The sequence below is a fragment of the Pongo pygmaeus genome, chromosome 10, assembly GCF_028885625.2.
Source record: "Pongo pygmaeus isolate AG05252 chromosome 10, NHGRI_mPonPyg2-v2.0_pri, whole genome shotgun sequence".
In the NCBI taxonomy this organism is placed as follows: domain Eukaryota; kingdom Metazoa; phylum Chordata; class Mammalia; order Primates; family Hominidae; genus Pongo; species Pongo pygmaeus.
In genome coordinates, this window is record NC_072383.2 from 21,524,386 (window position 1) to 21,544,313 (window position 19,928).

General features: G+C 32.4%; 1 protein-coding gene across 3 annotated transcripts in view; it reads left to right on the top strand.

The window, feature by feature from the left end:
* Positions 1 to 19,928, top strand: part of LOC129009441 (putative solute carrier organic anion transporter family member 1B7) — a 113,561-nt gene that overhangs the window by 44,714 nt on the left and 48,919 nt on the right. For 2 of the 3 annotated variants that reach the window (XR_008492771.1, XM_054442350.1), the window contains exons 7-9: positions 14,190 to 14,432; positions 17,923 to 18,087; positions 19,587 to 19,782. Coding sequence is in view for 2 of the 3 variants with exons in the window: in XM_054442350.1 (XP_054298325.1) it covers positions 14,190 to 14,432; positions 17,923 to 18,087; positions 19,587 to 19,782 (604 nt within the window). In the remaining variant the exon portion in view is untranslated. The remainder of the gene's footprint in view (positions 1 to 14,189; positions 14,433 to 17,922; positions 18,088 to 19,586; positions 19,783 to 19,928) is intronic. The other variant, XM_054442351.1, reaches the window with a different exon arrangement.

Consider the following 19,928-nt stretch of genomic DNA (forward strand, 5'->3'; position numbering starts at 1 on the left):
AACGGTAGGCTATCAGTAGTTATGTTTTGGGGGAACCAAAAGTTATACATAGATTGTCAACTGTGTGAGGGGTCAGCCACCCTAAATCTCATGTTATTCGAAGGTCAACTGTACAATACAGTATTATTAACTATAGGCACAATGTTGTACAGCAGATCTCTAGAACTTATTCATTTTGTATAACTGAAACTTTATACCCATTGACTAGCAACTCCCTATTTCCCCTGTTACTCAACCACTGTAAATCACCATTCTACTTTCTGCTTTCATGAGTTTGACTCTTTTATATGCCTCACATAAATGTAATCACTCAGTATTTATTCTTCTGTGATGGGCTTATTTCACTTAGCATAATGTCAGCAAAGTTCATACATGTTATCACATGTTGCAGAATTTCTTTTCTTTTTAAGACTGAATAGTATTCCATTGTTCATATTTATCATATTTTCTTAATTTATTCGTCTTTCAGTAGTCATTAGGTTGTTTTCACATCAAGGCTATCGTGAAGAGTGTTGCAATGAACATGCAAGTGCAAATATCTCTGAGATCCTGATTTTCATTCTTTTGAATTAATTCTACACCCAGAAGTGAGGTTGCTGCATCATGTGGTAGTTCTATATTTAATTTTTTCAGGAATCTTCATACTGTTTTTTATACTAGGTGCATCATTTTGCATTCTACCAACAGTTTGTAAGTGTTCAAATATTTCCACATTCATGCCAACATTTTTCTTATTCTTTTTTTTTGATAACACCTATCCTAACGGGTGTATGGGGATATCTAATTGTGTTTTTGATTTTCATTGTCATGATAATAAGTGATGTTGAACATCTTTTCATATACCTGTTGTTATTTCTGTGTCTTCTTGGGAGAAATTTCTATTCAGGTCTTTAGCCTATTCTTAAATCAGATTATTTTAATTTTTTTGCTATGGAGTTATAAGCATGTCTTGTATCTTTTAGAAATTAACCCCTTATCACATAAATGCTTTACAAATAAATTTTCATGTATTCTGTATGCCTTTTCACTCTATTGATTGTTTCTTTTGCTGGGCAGAAGCTTTTTAGTTTGATGGAGTTCCATTAGTTTAATTTTGCCTCTGTTGCCTGTGCTTTTGGTGTTATATCCATGAAATTATTGTCATGACCAATTTAATGAAGCACTTTCCCTAGATTTTATTCCAGGAGTTTTAAAGTTTCTGGTTTTAAATTTTGGTCTTCAAAACAGTCTGAGTTAATTTTTTTGTTATATGTAAGATAATAGTATAACTTCATGTGAATATCCAATTTTCTCAACACCATTTGTTGGAGAAACAATCTTTTCACCATTGTAGCCCCTTGACAAAGATCAGATGATTTTATATATTTATGTGAGCTCTCTCTTCTATTCTACTGGTTTCTATATCCAGCTTCGTGTCAGTACCATAGTGTATTAATTACTTTAGCTTTGGAAAATATTTATAATCAGGAAATGTGAGCTATCAGCTTTCTTCCTTCTCAAGGTTGCTTGGCTATTTGATGTCATTTTTTGGTTTATATGAACGTTAGGATTATTTTTTATATTTTTGTAAAGGTGTCATTGGGATTTTGATAGGTATTGCATTGAATCTGTAGCTATATTTAGGTAGTATGGACATTTAACATTATTTGATTCATTAATCCATGGACACAGGATATATCTAACTGTTTGTGGCTTCTTTGATTTGTTTCATCAATGTTTTGAAGTATTCAGTGTACAAGTCTTCACCTGCTTAGTGAAATTTATCGTGTTTTATTTCTTCTTATTTAATTGTGAATGGGATTGTTTTCCCAATTGCCTTTTCAGATAGTTATTTGTTAGTGAATAGAAAGGCAAACATTTCTTATGAACTTTTTATCCTGCAACTTTCCAGAACTTGTTTATTTAATTTTAACAGATGTGTGTGTGTGTGTGTGCGTGTGTGTGTGTGTGTGTGTGTGTGTGTGTGTGTGTGTGTGTGTGTGTGAAGTCTAGGGTTTTCTATGTATAAAGTCATGTCATCTGCAAATGGAGATAATTTTACTTCTTCCTTTCTAGTTTGATGCACTTTATTATTATTTTTTCTTGACTAATAGCTCTGGCATACAATTCCAGGGCTATGTTGAATGTAATTGGTGAGAATAGTCATCCTTTCCTTTTTCCTAAAAGCTTTCCTTTTTTCACTCTTGAATTTGATGTTCGCTGTGGGTTTCTCATGTGTGGCCATGATTATGTTGAGCAAATTTCCCTCTATTTGTAGCTTGTTGGAAGTTTTTATCATGAGAGTGTTGAATTTTATCAAGTGCTTTTTTGAAATTTACTGATATGATTGTGTAATTTTGTCTTTTGTTAATGTGGTTTATTACACTGATTGATTTTTGTATGTTGAACTTTGCATTTCAGGTATAAATCCCACTTGGTTATGGCATAATATCTTTTTAATGTGCTCTTAAATTATGTTTGGTAGTATTTTGTTGAGGATTCTTTGCATCTGTATTCATCAGGGATATTGGCTTGTAGTTTTCTTTTGATGATTTTGTCTGGTTTTTATATCAGTGTAATGCTGGTCTCATAAAATGAGTTTGAAGCTGTTCCTTCCTCTTCAATTTTTGGCAAGAGGTTGAGAAGGATTGTCATTAATTTTTTCTTTAAAAGTTTTCTAACACCAGTAAAGCCATCTGGTCCTCAGCTCTTTGTTGTTTAGAGGTTGTTGATTAGTGATTTCATCTTTTTACTGTTTGTGGGTCTATTCAGACTTTCTTCATGGGTTAGTCATGGTGCGTTTTTTTTTTTTGTATCTAGGAATTTATTCATTCCTTCCCAGTTATTTAACTTTTTATGTATAATTGTGCATAGTAATCTCTTATGATTATTTTATTTCTGTGGTATTAGTTATAATTTCTCTACTTTCTTTTCTTACTTTAGTTGAAACTTCTCTCTTTTTCTTAGTCTAGATTAAAGTTCATCAATTTTGTTCACTTTTCGAAAAACATCTCAACTCTTAGTTGTGTTGATTTTTTTCTATTCTTCATTTTATTTGTTTGTTTTCTAACCTTTTCTTTCTGCTAACTTTGGGCTAAATTTGGTTTGCTTTTTATATTTTCTTGAAGTGTAAAGTTATGTTTATTTGACATCATTCTTTTCTTACTGCTATAATTATGTAAAATTTATTGGTGTTTATTGACAATAAACAATTTCCCAGATGCTTCTAGTGACCAGAAATTTGAGAAGTTAACCTCTGATTATAGTCTACAGGAATAAAACTCAGCCTATTAACGTAGGATTTATCATTATAAACTTCCCTCTTACTGCTGCTCTTGTTGCATCTCATGTTTTCTAATACTCTGTTTTCAGTCTCGTTTGTCTCAAAATATTTTCTAAATACACTTTTGGTTGATTTGAACAATCAATTTTTCAAAGATTTGTGTTTAATATGCACATTCATGTGAACTTTCCAGTTTTGCTTCTTCTATTGATTTCTAGTTTTATTCCATTGTGGTTGCAAAAGATAATTAGTATGATTTTAATCTGAAATTTGTTAATACTTGTTGTGTGTTGTAACATGTGATCTATCTTAAAAATTGTTCCATTTCTGTTTGAGAAGAATATGTATTCTACTGTTAACGAATAAAGTGCTCACTGACAATTGGGTCCAGTTGATCTGTAATATTCTCCGTTTCCTCATTGATATTCTCTCTGGTTGTTCTATTATAACTAAAAGTGCAGATATTAAGGTCCCCTACTATTACAGTCAGCCTATTATGGAGGGCCACTGCATGTCACCATTTTTTATAAGGGATGTGAGCGTCTTTGTGTTTTGGTATCCATGGAGAGTACTGGAACCAATCCCCCGCAGGTGCCAAGAGATGACTGTATTTTATTCCTCTATATTTTTTCCTTCAATTCTGTCTATGTTTGCTTCATATATTTATATTCTCTGAGGTTGAGTCTATAATATATCCATAATTGTATCTTCTTGGTGAATGAACTTTTAAAAATCATTTTATAATGTCATTTTTTGTCTCTTGAGACAGTTTTGATGTAAAGTTTATTTTGTCTAATATATGTATACCTACCCTTGTTTTATTTTGGTTACCATTTGTATTGAATACCTGTTTCCAACTCTTCATTTTCAGCCTATGTGTGTTATTAGATCTAAAGTGAGTCTCTTATAGACAGCAGGTAGTTTTATCCAATTAGCAACTCTGTATCTTTTGTTTGGAGAATTTAATCCATTTATATTTAGGGTCATTATTGATAAGGATTAACTTTGCTATTTTTAAGCTGTTTTCCTGTGTCTTGCAGTGATTTTCCCCTCTTTTCCTGTGGTGCTGTTTTTCTTTATGGTTTGTTGATTTTTGTAATCATATGTTTATTTATTTTTCCTTTTTTGCTACTTCTATAAACGTTTTCTGGGTATCATGGGACTTACATAAAATATAAATGTCTCTTTTAAGCTGATAATAAATTAACTTCCATTACATAGAAAAATTCTACACTGATTAGCCTGCTCTCACTTTATCTTAATGAAGTCACAGTTTACATCTGTTTATATTGTGTATCCATAAATATATTTTAGATATACTTATTTTAATGCTTTTGTCACTTAAATTTTTATAATTTAATTAAAATAACTTACCCACAATTGATATATATTAATCTGTAGTTGTCTATGTATTTGCATTTACCAATGACTTTTGTCCTTTTAATGCTATTATATTGCTATTTGCCATCATTTTGTATTAAGTAGAAAATTTTCCTTTATTTTATTTATTATTTTTTACACAGGTTTATGGGTTTAGTATTCCGTCAACTTTTGTTTGTCTGGGGCTTTTATGTCTCTTTCTTTTTTATTGCACAGGTACATATTGTTTTTGTTTATTTTTTAAATTTTAAATTCTTAATTTTCGTGGGTACATAGTAGGTGTACATATTTATGGGCACATGAGATATTTTGATTAAGACATGTAATGTGTAATAATCACATCACATAAAATGGGATATCCATCCCCTCAAGCATTTTATCTTTGTGTTATAAACAATTCAGTTATATTCTTTTGGTTATTTTAATATGTACAATTAAATTATTGTTAACTATAGTCACCCAGCTGTGCCATCAATAAATCTTATTCATTCATTCTAAATACTATTTTTGTACCCATTAACCATCCCCACTTTCCCCCCAAACCCCTACTGCACTTACCACCCTCTGGTAACCATTCTTCTACTTTCTATCTCCATGAGTTGAATTGTTTTGATGTTTAGATCCCACAAATAAGTGAGAAAGTGTGATATTTGATTTTTCTGTCCCTGGCATATTTTACTTAATGTAATGACCTCTAGTTCCATCCATTGTGTTGCAAATGACTGGATCTCATTCATATTTATGGCTGAATAGCACTCCATTGTGTGTATGTATAATATTTTCACTTCATCTGGTGTTAGATGCAGGTTGCTTCCAAATCTTGGCTATTGTAAATAGTGCTAAACCAAATGTAGGAGTGCAGATATCTCTCCAATATATTAATTTATTTTCTTTGGGGTATATTCTAAGCAACGGAGTTGCTGGATTGTATGGTAGCTTTATTTTTAGTTTTTTGAGGAACCTCCAAACACTTCTCCAGCATGGTTGTACTAATTTACATTCCCACCAACAGTGTGCCTTTTTTCCACATGCTCATCAGCAGTTATTATTGCCTTTCTTTTGGATATAAGCCATTTTAACTTCTGTGAGATATCTTATTGCAGTTTTAATTTTCATTTATCTGATGATAATGATGTTTAGTACCTTTTCGTATGTTTGTTTATCATTTGTATGCCTTCTTTTGAGAAATGTCCATTCAAACCATTGGCCCATTTTTTAAATGGATTATTAGATTTTTTCCTATAGCGTTGTTTGAACTTCTTATATATTCTGGTGATTAATCTCTTGCCAAATGGGTAGTGTACAAATATTTTTTCTTATTCTGTGGGTTGTCTCTTTACTTTATTGATAGTTTTCTTTGCTTTACAGATGCTTTTAACTAGATAGAATCCCATTTGGCCATTTTTGCTTGTATTTCCTGTGCTTGTGAAGTATTACTCAAAAATGTTTTGCCCAGCCTAATGTTCTGAAGATTGTCCTTAAGATTTTCTTATAATAGTTTCACAGTTTGAGGTCTTAGATTTACATCTTTAACGCATTTTGATTTGATTTTTTTATATGGCAAGAAATAGGGGTTTAGTTTCATTCTTCTGCATATAGATATGCAGTTTTCCTAGCACCATTATTGAAGAGCCTATCTTTTCCCCAGTGTATGTTCTTTGGCACCTTTGTCAAAAATGAGTTTGCTCTACGTGTCTGGATTTGTTTCCGGGTTCTCTATTCTTTTCCATTGGTCTATGTATCTGTTTTTATGGCCAGTACCATGCTGTTTTGGTTAGTGTAGCTCTGTAGAATAATTTGAAGTGAGATAATATGATTCCTTCAGTTTTGTTCTTTTCTGCTCAAGATAGCTTTGCCTATTCTGTGTCTTTTGTGATTCCATGCAAATTTTAAGATTTTCTTTTTCTGTTTCTGTGAAGAATGTCATCAACATTATAATAGAGATTGCATTGAGTTTGTAGATTGTTTTGGGTAGTATGGACATTTTAACCACATTGAATCTTCCAATCCATGAACATGGAATATAATTCCATTTTTGTGTCTTGATTTCAATTTCTATCCTCAGTGTTTTAAAGCTTTCATTATTGAGATCTTTCCCTTCTTTAGTTAAGTTGACCTCCACACATTTAATTTTTTTGTGGTCATTGTAAATGGGATTTAATTGTTTTATTCAGATTGTTCACAATTGACATATAGAAATGGTACTAGTTTTTATATGTTGATTTTGTATCCTGCAATTTGACTAAATTTGTTTAACAGTTCTAATAGTTTTCTTCTGTTTGGTGGGGTCTTAGGTTTTTCTGAATATATGATTATATCACCTGTAAACAAGGACAATTTGACTTTCTTTCCTTTTGGATGCCCTTTATATCTTTCACTTGTCTAATTGCTCTAGCTAGGTCTTCCACTACTATGTTGAATAACAGTGGTGAAACTGGGTGTCCTGGTCATATTCCAGATATTAGAAAAAAGATTTCAGTTTTTGCCCACTCAGTATGCTACTAGCTCTGTGGGCCTGTTATATGTGACTTTTATTACATTTGGGTATATTCCTTGTATACCCAGCTTTTTGATGGTTTTTACCATGAAGCATTGTTGAATTTTATCAAATGATTTTTTTAGCTGTAATTGAAATGATTATATGGATTTTATCCTTCATTCTGTTGATATCTGTGTCGTGATTGATTTGCACGTGTTAAACCATTCTTATGTCCCTGGGATAAATCCAACTTGGTTATGATGAGTGATCTTTTTAATGTTTTATTTAATTTGGTTTGCTAGTACTACGTTGAAGACTTCTGAATCAATATTCATCAGAGATACTGGCTTGTAGTTTTCTTCTTTTGATGTATGTTTGTCTGGTTTTCATAGCAGGGTAATTCCGACCTTGTCTTAGGTTGGTTTTGCCATTAAAACCAATGGCAAATACTGCAATTACTTTTGCACCAACCTAATAGAATGAGTTTAGAAATATTTTCTCCTTATCTATATTTTAGAATAGTTTGAGCAAGATTGATATTAATTCTTCTTTAAATGTTTGGTAGAATTCAGCAGTGAACCCAGCAGGTCCTTGGCTTTTCTTTCCTGGGAGACTTTTAATTACAGCTTCAATTTCATTACTTGTTATTGGTCTGTTCAGGTCTTGGATCTCAGTTCAATCTTAATAGGTTTTATATATTTAGGAATTTATTCATTTCCTCTTGATTTTCCAATTTATTGACATATGTTTGCTCATAGTAGCCTCTAGTGGACCTTTAAATTTCAGCAATATCATTTGTAATGTATTCTTTTTCATCTCTGATTTTACATATCTGGGTCTTTCCTCTTCACATTAGTTTGGATAAATTTCTGTCCATTGTATTTATGTTTTCAAAAAACAGATTGTTTGTATTATTCATCTTTTGCACTGTTTTATCTCAGATTTATTTATTTATTCTTTCATCTTTATTATTTATTTTCTTCTACTAATTTTGGGTTTAGTTTGCTCTTGTTTGTCTAGTTCTTTAAAATGTATCATTAGATTACTTACTTGAAGTTTTTCTTCTTTTCGATGTGAGCACTTAAAGCTATGAATTTCCCTCTTGGTACTACTTTTACCGTATCTTATCTCATAGGTTTTGGTATGTGCTTCTATTTTCATTCTTTTCAGGAAAATTTTCAATTTGCTTTCTAATTTGTTCATTGACCCACTGGTCATTCAGGGGCATATTGTTTAATTTCCATGTGTTTGGATAGTTTCCAAAATTCCTCTTGTTATTGATTTCTAGTTTTATTCCATTGTGGCCAGAGAAGATGCTTGATGTGATTTCTTTTTTTTCTTAATGTTTTAAGAGTTCTTTTGTGACCTAATATATCATCTGTCTTTAAGAATGATTCATATGCTGATGAGAGAAAATGTTTATTCTGGAGCCCTTGAATAAAATATTCTGTAAATATATATTAGGTCCACTTGTTCCATAGCTCAGGTTAAGTCTGTCTCTTTCTTGATTTTCTGTCTAATAGGTTTTTTCAATGCTGAAAGTGAGTTGTTGATATTTCCAGCTATTATTGTATTGAAGTCTGTCTCTCTTTTTCACTCTAATAATATTTGCTTTATATTTCTTGGTGCTTCAGTGTTGGTGCAAATATATTCACAATCCTTTTATTCCCTTGCCGAATTGAACCATTTGTTATTACATAATGACATTATTTGTCTCTTCTTTCAGTTTTTGTCTTGAAATCTATTTTGTCTGTTGTAAGTATAGTAACTCCTTTTGGTTTCATTGGCATGTAATAATATCTTTTGCCATCCCTTCATTTTCAGCCTGTGTTTATTTTTATGGTGAATTGCATTTCTTGTAGGCAACAGATCATTAGGTCTTGTTTGATCACCCATTCAGACACTCTATTTCTTTTGATTGGAGACTGTAGTTGATTTACATTCAATGTTATTAACAGGTAGTGACTTACTCCTGCCATGTTGTTATTTGTTTTCTTGTGATTTTGGGGTCTTCTCTTCTCCCTTCTTGTCTGTCTTTTAGTGAAGGTCATTTTCTCTAATGGAATAATTTAATTTCTTCCTTTTATTTTTTAGTTTTTGGTCTGTCATATGTATTTTGATTTGAGATTGCCATGAGGCTTGCACACACTTACTTATAACCCACTATTTTAAACTGGTAACAGCTTAAAATGATTGCATAAAAAATAAATATGCAAAAAGAAAACTAACAGGCTGGGCACAGTGGCTCATGCCTGTAATCCCAGCACTTTGGGAGGCAGAGGCAGGCGGGTGACCAGAGGTCAAAAGTTCAAGACCAGCCTTGCCAACATGGTGAAATCTCATCTCTACTAAAAATACCAAAATTAGCCAAGTGTGGTGGCAGGCACCTGTAGTCCCAGCTACTCAGGAGGCTGAGTCAGGAGAATCTTGTGAAGGTGGAGGTTGCAGTGAGCTGAGATCGTGCCACTGTACTCTATCCTGGGTGATAAGAGCAAGACTATGTCTCAAAAAAAAAAAAAAAAAAAGAAGAAGAAAGAAAAGAAAAGAAAACTGATAAAACCTCTATACTGCAACATCATCCTCTTATGTTTAAATATTTTTTCCCTTTATATCTTATTTACTGAGTATGTCTCAAAAAGTTATTGCAGTTATTATTTTTTATTGTTTCATCATTTAATCTTTCTACTTAAGAGTAGTTTGCACACCATAATTACAGCATTATAATATTCGGTATTTTTCTGTGTGCCTACTATTGACACTGAGTTTTTTTAACTTTGGATGATTTCTTCTTGCTCAGTAACGTTATTTTCTTTCAGATTTTAGAACTCCCCTTAGCATTTCTTATAGGACTGTCCTGGTGTAAATAAAATCCCCCAGTTTTTTTTTTTTTTTTAATCTGGGAAGGTCTTTATTTCTTATTTATCTTTGAATTATATTTTTACTGGACATAATATTCTAGGGTAAAAGTTTTTTTCTTTCTTTATCCTTCACCTTTGAGAGTTGGGTTATTAAGTGCCTTGAGGTACTCTTCTTCGGGTTATATTTGCTTGGTTTTCATTAACATTCTTGTACTTGAATGTTGATATTTTCTCTAGGTTTGAAAAGTTCTGTAATATTATCCCTTTGAATAAACTTTCTACCTTTCTCTATCTCCCTTTTAAGGCAAATAACTCTTAGTTTTGCCCTTTTGAGGTTATTTTCTGTATCTTTTAGGTGTGCATCATTCTTTGTTCTTTTGTCTCTTGTGACTGTGCAATTTCAAACAGCCTATCTTCAAGCACATTATTCTTTCTTTTGCTTGATCAGTTCTGCTCGTAAGAGACTCTGAAGCATTCTTTAGTATGTCAGCTGAATTTTTCAACTCTTAAATTTCTGCTTGATGGATTTTAATAGTTTTAGTCTCTTTGCTTTGTTTTTAAGTTTTTTTATTTTTAATTTTTATGAGTATATAATAGGTGTATGTATTTATGGGGTACATAAGATGTTTTGATACAGGCATGCAATATGAAATAAACACATCATGGATAATGGGGTATTAACCCCTCAAGCATTTATTCTTTGAGATACAAATAATCTAATTACATTCTTTAAGGTATTTTAAAATATACGATTAATTTATTATTTACTATAGTCATCCTATTGTACTATCAAATAGTAGGTCTTATTCTTTCTATTTTTTTTTGTACCCATTAACTGTCCCCACCTCCCACCTCCAATCCTCTGCTACCCTTCCCAGCCTCTGGCAACATCCTTCTTCTCATTACGCCTACAAGTTCAATTGATTTGATTTTTAGATCCCCCAAATAAGTGAGAACATGTGATGTTTGTCTTTCTGTACCTGGCTTACTTCACTTAACATGATAATCTCCAGTTCTCTCCATGTTGATGCAAATGACTGGATCTCATTCTTTTTTATGGCTGTATAGTATTTCATATATACCAAATCTTTTTTATGAATTCATCTGTTGATGGACACTTAGGTTCCTTCCCAATCACAGCTATTGTAAACAGTGCTACAACAAACATAGGAGTGCAGATATGTCTTAAGTATACTGATTCCCTTTCTTTTGGGTATATGCCCAGCAGTGGGATTGTTAAATCATATGGTAACTCAATTTTGGGTATTTTGAGGAAACTCCAAACTGTTATCCATAGTGGTTGCACTAGTTTACATTCACACCAACAGTGTATGAAAGTTCATTTCCTTTTCTCTGTGTTCTCACCAGCATTTGTTATTGCTTACCTTTGGGATAAAAGCCATTTTAACAGGGGTGAGATATATCATTCATCAGATATCTCATTGTAGTTTTGAATTGCATTTCTCTAATGATTAACGATGTTGAGCACCTTTTCATTTGCATGTTTGTCATTTGTTTGTCTCCTTTTGGGAAATGTCTATTCAAGTGCTTTGCCCTTGTTTTGATCAGATTATTAGATTTTTTTCTATAGAGTTGTTTGAGCTCTTTATATATTCAGGTTATTAATCTGTTGTCAGAGGGGGAGTTTGGAAATACTTTCTCCCATTGCATAAGTTGTCTCCTCACTTTGCTGATTGTATCTTTTGCTGTGTGAAGCTTTTTAACTTGATGTGATCCCATTTGTGTATTTTTACTTTGGTTGCTTGTGTTTGTCAGGTATTGCTCAATATTTTTTTTCCACGCAGACTAATGTCCTGATGATTTTCACCAATATTTTCTTGTAGTAGTTTCATAGTTTGAAGTCTTAGATGTATGTCTTTAATCACTTTTGATTTGATTTTTGCATACAGTGAGAGACAGGGGCCTGGTTTTATTCTTCTGCATATGGATATCCCGTTTTCTCAGCACCATTTATTAAACACACTGTCTTTTCCTCAGTGCATGCTTTTGGCACCTTTGTCTAAAATGAGTTCACTGTAGTTGTATGGATTCTGGGTTCTCTATTTTGTTCCATTGGTCTATGTGTCTGTTTTTATGCCCATAGCATACTGCATGTTGTTTTGGTCTCTATAGCTCTGTAGTAAAATTTGAAGTCAGGTAATAGGATTCCTCCAGCTTTTTTTTTTTTTTTTTTTTTTTTTTTTTCCTTAGGATAGCTTTGGCTATTCTGTGTCATTGTGTTGCATATGAACTTCTGGTTTGATTTTTCTATTTCTATGAAGAATATTATTGTTATTTTGATAGAGATTGCATTGAATCAGTAGATTGCTTTGGGTAGTATGGACATTGAAACAACATTAATCTTCCAATCCATGGACATAGAATATTTTTTCAATTTTTGTTGCCCTCCTCAATTTCTTTCATCAATGTTTTAAAATTTTCATTATAGAGATCTTTCACTTCTTTTGTTAAGTTAATTCCAAGGTATTTGCGGCTATTGTAAATGGGATTACTTTTTTATTTCTTTTTCAAATTGTTCACTGTTAGCATATAGAAATGGTACTGGTTTCTATGTTGTTTTTGCACTGTGCAACTTAACTAAATTTGTTTATCAGGTTGAGTAGGTTCCTTGTAGCATCTTTAGGTTTTTCTACATATTAGATCATATCATATACAAACAACTATAATTTGACTTCTTCCTTTCCAATTTGGATGCCTTTTATATCTTCATTGTCTGATTGCTCTAGCTAGGACTTCCAGTACTATGTTGAATAAAAATGGTGACAATGGACATCCTGGTAGTGTTACAGATTATAGAGAAAAGGCTTTCAGTTTTTGCCTTTCAGTATGATACTAGCTGTAGGTCTGTCATATATGGCTTTTATTATGTTGAGCTATGTTTCTTCTATCCCCAGTTTTTTAAAGTTTTTTTTATTATGGAGGAATGTTAAATTTTATCAAATGTTTTTTCATCATCAATTGAAATGACCACATGATTTTTATATTTTATTCCATTGATACAATGTGTTCAGTTTATTTATTTCCATATATTGAAACATCCTTGCCTTCCTGGGATAAATCCCACTTGATCATGGTGAATGATCATTCTAATATATTGTTGAATTTGGTTTGTTAGGATTTTGTTGAGGATTTTTGCATAATTACTCATCAGAGATATTGGCCTGTAGTTTTCCTTTCTTGATGTGTGTCTGTCTGGTCATGGTATGAGGGTGATACTGGCCTCATAGAATGAATTTCGAAGTATTCCCTCTTCCTCTATTTTTTGGAATAGTTTGAGTAGTGTTGGTATTCATTATTTTATTCTCTTTGTTAAATTCATCTGATAGAATTCTGAATTCATTCTCTGTGTCATCTTGAATTTCTTTCAGTTTCCTCAGAACAGCTATGTTGAAATCTGTCTGAAAGAACACAGATGTCTGTTTCACCAGGATTGGTTCCTAGTGCCTTATTTAATTTATTTGGTGAGGTCATGTTTTCCTGGCTGACCTTGGCACTAATAAATGTTCATTGTTGTCTGGGCCTTGATGAGCTAGATATTTATTGTAGTTTTTGCAGTCTGGGTTTGCTTCTACCCATCAATCTTGAATATGCTTCCTAGTTGTTTGAAGTGACTTAGGCCCCATGATGATTAATACTGTGGTTTGTGCAGTGTTATAGAGGTACTGCCTTGGTGGCCTCAGATAAGATCCAGAAGAATTTTCTCGATTACTAGACAAAGACTCTTGTTCTTTTGCCCTACATTCTCCAAAACAATGGAATCTCTCTCTTTCTGTACTGAGCTACCTAGAACTTGAAGTTCAATGATGCAAGCACCCTTGTGCCCACCACATTTTCAGACAACAATGAGGATTCATATTTTTTCCATGAATAGTTATTAAATGGTCCATGGGGTTAAGACTCCAATGATGACAGCTGTCCAGTCATGAAATCTGAAAAGCCACCAAGTGCACACAAGCTCCAGAAATGAGAACAACGTCATGACTGATTTCTGGCCTACAGCAACTGCAAGATGTCATCAAATGTTAGACTGATTCTAGTTTCAGAGATAACAAAATATGAAAAGAAGAAAATAGTGTCTTAGAATTTATGACATATACTTTACTTTATTCGTCTGTGGAGGACTGCAATCATTATTTCCCAGAACCTACTGTACTTCAAAATGACTTTTGACTGGCTTCTTTTATTCTAGGCACTATCAGGATAACTCCTAAGGACTCTCGTTGGGTTGGAGCTTGGTGGCTTGGTTTCCTTGTGTCTGGAATAGTATCCATTATTTCTTCTATACCATTCTTTTTCTTGCCTCTAAATCCAAACAAACCACAGAAAGAAAGGAAAGTTTCACTATTTTTGCACGTGCTAAAAACAAATGATAAAAGGAATCAAATAGTTAATTTGACCAACCAAAGAAAATATATTACCAAAAATGTGACTGGTAAGTATTTTACATTCATTGTCAACTTGGAGTTGTTAATTTCAATGAAAGGGAGTGATGAGTATTCTGAAATAATAAAGCATACTCAAATCATCAAGAGTTAGCTTTCTTCTGCACTAAATGTAGCTGAATTATTTTTCTAAAAGTCATACTAAAGTTAACAAATATTTCTTGAGCACATAACAAGCAGAAGTGGATTAGGATTTTGCTCTTTAGCAGGCAGAAACCAATCAAAGGCTACAAATAAAACATTTGTTCCTCATAAGCCAAAGAGTATGTATTCATTTTAACATTATATAGTGTAAACTGTGAAGGTTAAAAAGATTATAATATTTCATTTATTCACTTATTCAACAAAAGGTACCAGCCACCACACTATGCCCTGGTGACAGAACATCACTTTTATTTTCCAAAAACCTAGTGGATAATATTGAGAAGTATATAGATCATTGTAGTAAAGTATCTTAAATAGTGGTAAGGTTATACTTAACTATTTTCAAGTGTAGAGATAGAATAAGGAGAAGGAATTCAGGAGAAGTTTCTCTGTGGGTAATTGGAATAAGATTATTTTTCTTGGTAATTAAAATTATATATAATTTTAATAAGATTATATATAATTTTAATAAGATTATATATATAATTTTAATATATATAATTATAGCTTACCTAAGTATTCAAAAATGAAGTGGAAGCAATAGCTGTAATTAAAGTAATTGAAGTCCGTAATGTGAATTAGGATCCTTTACCATTTGATAGTGACTCCTCTTTTGAATATGAGCCCTGGAGGGCTAATGGAGAACCACAGAGAAGCAGTAATTGAGAGAATGATCTGACAGCAGTCAGAGCAAAATATTTGAAATGGTAAGGCATTGACAGTGGTTTTCAGATTGGGACAAAATGGTGAAATCGTAAAACCTGAAGTAGTGCAACCAACACCTAAACTCTTGGCAAATGTTTCAAGTTTTTATTGAAGTAAGGTTACAAATTTCCCAAGGTAACCCACGCTCTCCTTCTCATCAGTTCTTTCACTTCCCATTTGTTGTTATTATTTTCTCCTCTCCACCACACTAACCCAAGAGCAATGGGATGGATGCTGGAGCCTTGTGTATTCACTCATGAGAGTGGATTGTTCAATTTCAGCTGCACTGGTAGCTTGAAATTGTCCATGGTAGGAGAATTTACCACCATACGTTACCATGGAAATTGAGAAATCCTACAAATCAGGTTTCCCAACCAACAAATCTGTTCTTAAACATTTACCAGCACACCACTGTTTTAAAAGTTTTTTAATAAGCTTACTAAAAATAGCATATCAAGGAATTTTTATTTTGTGTATGCCATGTTTCTGCTTTATCTAATCAAATCCATAATAATTAATGGATTTTCAAACCTATAAGAGTCAGAGTTGACTGTGAATCCAGAAATAATCAAGAGGATAATGAAGATACAAAAATGGTACAATAGTAACATTGTCTATATTAGGAGCTGGTTTTCTGCGGGGCGGGGTGGGGGGCTAGTGACGTGAATAGTAAAGAGAATCTTAATTATTAATAAGTGCCTGTTAGGAATGGATAACATACCTAAATACCTATAGTCAGGAGAAAAGACATATTGGATTTATTCTCTATGTTCTTGATGAAAACTAAGACTAATTGGTTAGAAAGAAAGGAAAATTTCAGTTCATTACAAAGACAATTTTTAAACAATGAGAACTGTTCAAAAGTTGAGCAAATTGCTCTCAGGTAGTCAGCTTCATGTCACTTGAGTTGTTTATTGATCTGTTTATTAAAAATAAGTAATAAGTCACAATTGTGTAGAAGTTCAGACCAGATGACATCCAAATTGCTATCTGCCACAAAAATGTAACAGTTTGGTTAATCTACACATTTCATTCATTTTGACCAAAGATCACGACTCTCTTAGAATGCCTCACAAATCAGTGGTGGTTCTTACTCACAGGGGAGACCAATAGAGGGAAGTTTAGCACTTTGGCCTAACAATTTTAAATATTGTTTATTCTTACTATATATTTTCTTACCTCTTTACTGTTCTGTGCCATTTCCCAAAATGTATTTTGTACTATTATAATCAAAGGAAACTATTTTTTAAAGAAACTACTGTTAGTATTGTTCATATCTAATGAAAATCTTTAGAGGTCTATAGAGAACAAGATCTTTCAAAGCCCATATCATCCATCTCTCAATAACCATTTCCGGGCCTGTCTTGCTGTACTCTAAAACTTCCTTTTGTTCTAAGTAGTACCTTCCACTTTTAACTTCTATTATAGTTGATTGACCTGGCAATCACAGACCCAGAATATAAAATTTCTGCCATGGGCAGAAGTTAGAAATTTGTTATCACACCTATTTGTAGGCATAGGTTATTGTGCTATTACTGTCATAATGTCCCGTGGGACCAACATTTTTATCCCCTGCCTCTCTTTCTTGCATCTTAACACAGGTGATTTATAATACTGCCAGATTTACTGAGGCAGTATTTTATGGTACAAAAGCTGTATACCAGGGAAAAAATAAGTCTGAGCCCTCATACTAATTTTGTCTTTAAAATTTTTGAACATCAGAGATTTTATTTCTGTATCTCAGATTATGCTGTCTTTAATTTAAATTTATATTTAACAATTTTATTTTAATATAATAATTATATTATTAAGTGCTAATACACAAGGGACATCACATTTCTTTTCTTCTTCTTCCCCTCCTCCTCCTTATCCTTCTTGCTTCTTCTCCTTCTCCTTTTCCTTCTTCCTCTTCCTCTTCCTCTTCTTCTCCTTCACTGTGACAGGGTCTGGCTCTGTCCCCTAGGCTAAAATGCAGTGGCATGTATATGATTTGCTGCAGCCTCGATTTCCCAGGCTCAAGTTATTCTCCCTCATCAGCCCTCCAAGTAGCTGAAGTGATGGGAGCATGCCACCATGCCAGTCTAATTTTTGTATATTTTGTAGAGGGGTGATTTTGCCATGTTGCCCAGTCTGGTGTCTAAATCCCGGGCTCAAGCAATCTGCATGCCTCTGCCACTCAAAGTGTAGGGATTACAGACATTAGCCACTGCGCCCTGTGAACATCACATTTCTGATTCCATTTTTTTTTTTTTCTGGGACGCTTAGTGTATTGCCTAGTACCCAATTGAAAACCAAACATTTGTGGAATGAATAAATAAGTTAATTAATCTATATGTAATAGTATGGTAGAGTGCCAAGGATAATAAAATGTTAAGTGAACAAAGTAAGTTACAAAACAGCATTTACGCATGATCCTATTTGGAAGTAAAATGAACTAAACCAATAAATAATAATATGCATATGAAAAATATTGAAGGAATATAGTTAAACTGTTAATAGTAGGATTGAAGGGTGCTCTTTCTGTGTGTAGTTTTGTAATTTTTAATCTTATAAAACTTATATTTTCAAAATTCAGATATTAGTGTATTTTAATTACATTGAAATATTTTGTTTACTTTTATAATTCTACAGGCTTTTTCCAGTCTTTGAAAAGCATCCTTACCAATCCCCTGTATGTTATATTTGTAATTTTTACATTGTTACACATGAGTAGCTACATTGCTTCTATTACTTATATCATTAAAATGGTGGAGCAACAGTATGGTTGGTCTGCATCTAAGACTAACTTTTTGTTGGGTAAGACATACTTTTTACGTGTTTACTTGATAAATGCAACATTACTGGTATTTGTGTTAAAAGACATATTTTATTGTGAAGGTGATTTCACATTTTACTAAATATACTTTTATTATCTCTCTAACTTCGTAACATTTGTCAATATTGTGATATAACCATTGTTCTGCATTTGAAGTTGCATCTCATGTTAGATGAGTTCTAAAACCAAAGTTGCTTTTGAATAAAACATTTAGAGGTAGTATCTGCATAATTGGATCTTATAGTGCTGAGATCCTGAGACAAACCCTTTTGTAATATAACCATTATAAACCTACAATTCATGGACTGAAATAAGGCCTCAGCCACTGACAAAACATAGGATATTGACGTTTTTTAAAAAAGAATCCATTTAAATGCCTCACAAAATATGCATGATTCAAAAACATCATACTTTAGAGACAATTTTTTTGCTACAGTATCTATTTTCAGTGTCATATTAAGACCTGCCATTAAGAAGAAGTTATAACACTTTGTAGTAACTATTCTACAAATCTATCTATTGTACAAAACTATCTATCAATTTGTAGAAACATTGTAGAAATTTGATCAATATGTGATGAGTTAAAAAATTTATCAAGTGGTATGTGACTAGGTCATGAGTACATGAGAAAATAATAATTAGAAAATGAATGTACAGAAGCACTAGACCAGGCACCTGGATGATCTCCCTGTTGAACCTAAAAGTTTAAACTTAAAAGTTAAATTTTGGCTCCCGATAACTTGATCTGAATTTTTTGTTAGAGGAAACTTCATCTTTAATAACTCTTACAGGACAATGAAATGGTAAAATTATAGGAGGAATTAACCATTTTTAATCCTGTATGTTGATCTTTTTTTATTATAGCAGGGTATATATGTTTTGATGAATAAGGATGAGATATTACTTCAGGAATTCAATTCTAAATTTCTGGGAAAATTTGAAGTAAGCTACTGAGGGTTGGAACTCTACTGTGAGAGATGTAAAGGATTTTAGATGGCAGGCTCAAAATCTCATAGGAAAAAAGATTTTGTTTTGTTGTTGTTGATTTCCAGAAAAAAAGAACATGCTTCATAGAAATAATCTGTTCAGACATACAAATATTCTTAGCCATTGCCTTTTGCTCTTGAAGAAACCAAACCCTCATAACTGGGAGGAAGAAATTATTTTTGTCTCTCTTACATGATACACTGGTCCCCTACCTCTACTTTAGTCTGCCACCCTCCTCTTAAAGAAGTGAGAAGATGGGATAAATTTGGTTTACCCAACCTCATACTGTGTTTCATATAAAAACACATATCCAAAAAAATATATATTTATATATACATTTATTTAAATATATTTAAATATGCATATATATCTATATATTTAAATATGTGTGTATATATATTTAAATATATATATTTAAATATGTGTGTGTGTGTGTGTGTGTGTGTGGGTGTATATACATATTTACAGCTTTTTTCTCTTCTTTTATTTCTAGGAATCCTCGCCTTACCTGCTGTTGCAATTGGCATGTTTTCAGGAGGATATATCATTAAAAAATTCAAATTGTCTTTAGTTGGACTTGCCAAATTGGCATTTTGTTCTGCAACAGTGCATCTCTTATCTCAAGTTTTACATTTCTTTCTAATCTGTGAAAGCAAATCAGTTGCCGGCCTAACCTTGACCTATGATGGGTTTGTATATATAATTGCATAATATGTTAACTATCCAATTAAAAGACTATGTGTAAGGAAAATAGGGTAGAAAACAATTGTAATTAAGCTTTCTTTTCATTGAGAGAAATTTCATTTTTGAAATTCTTAAAATGTTCACTCCTTAA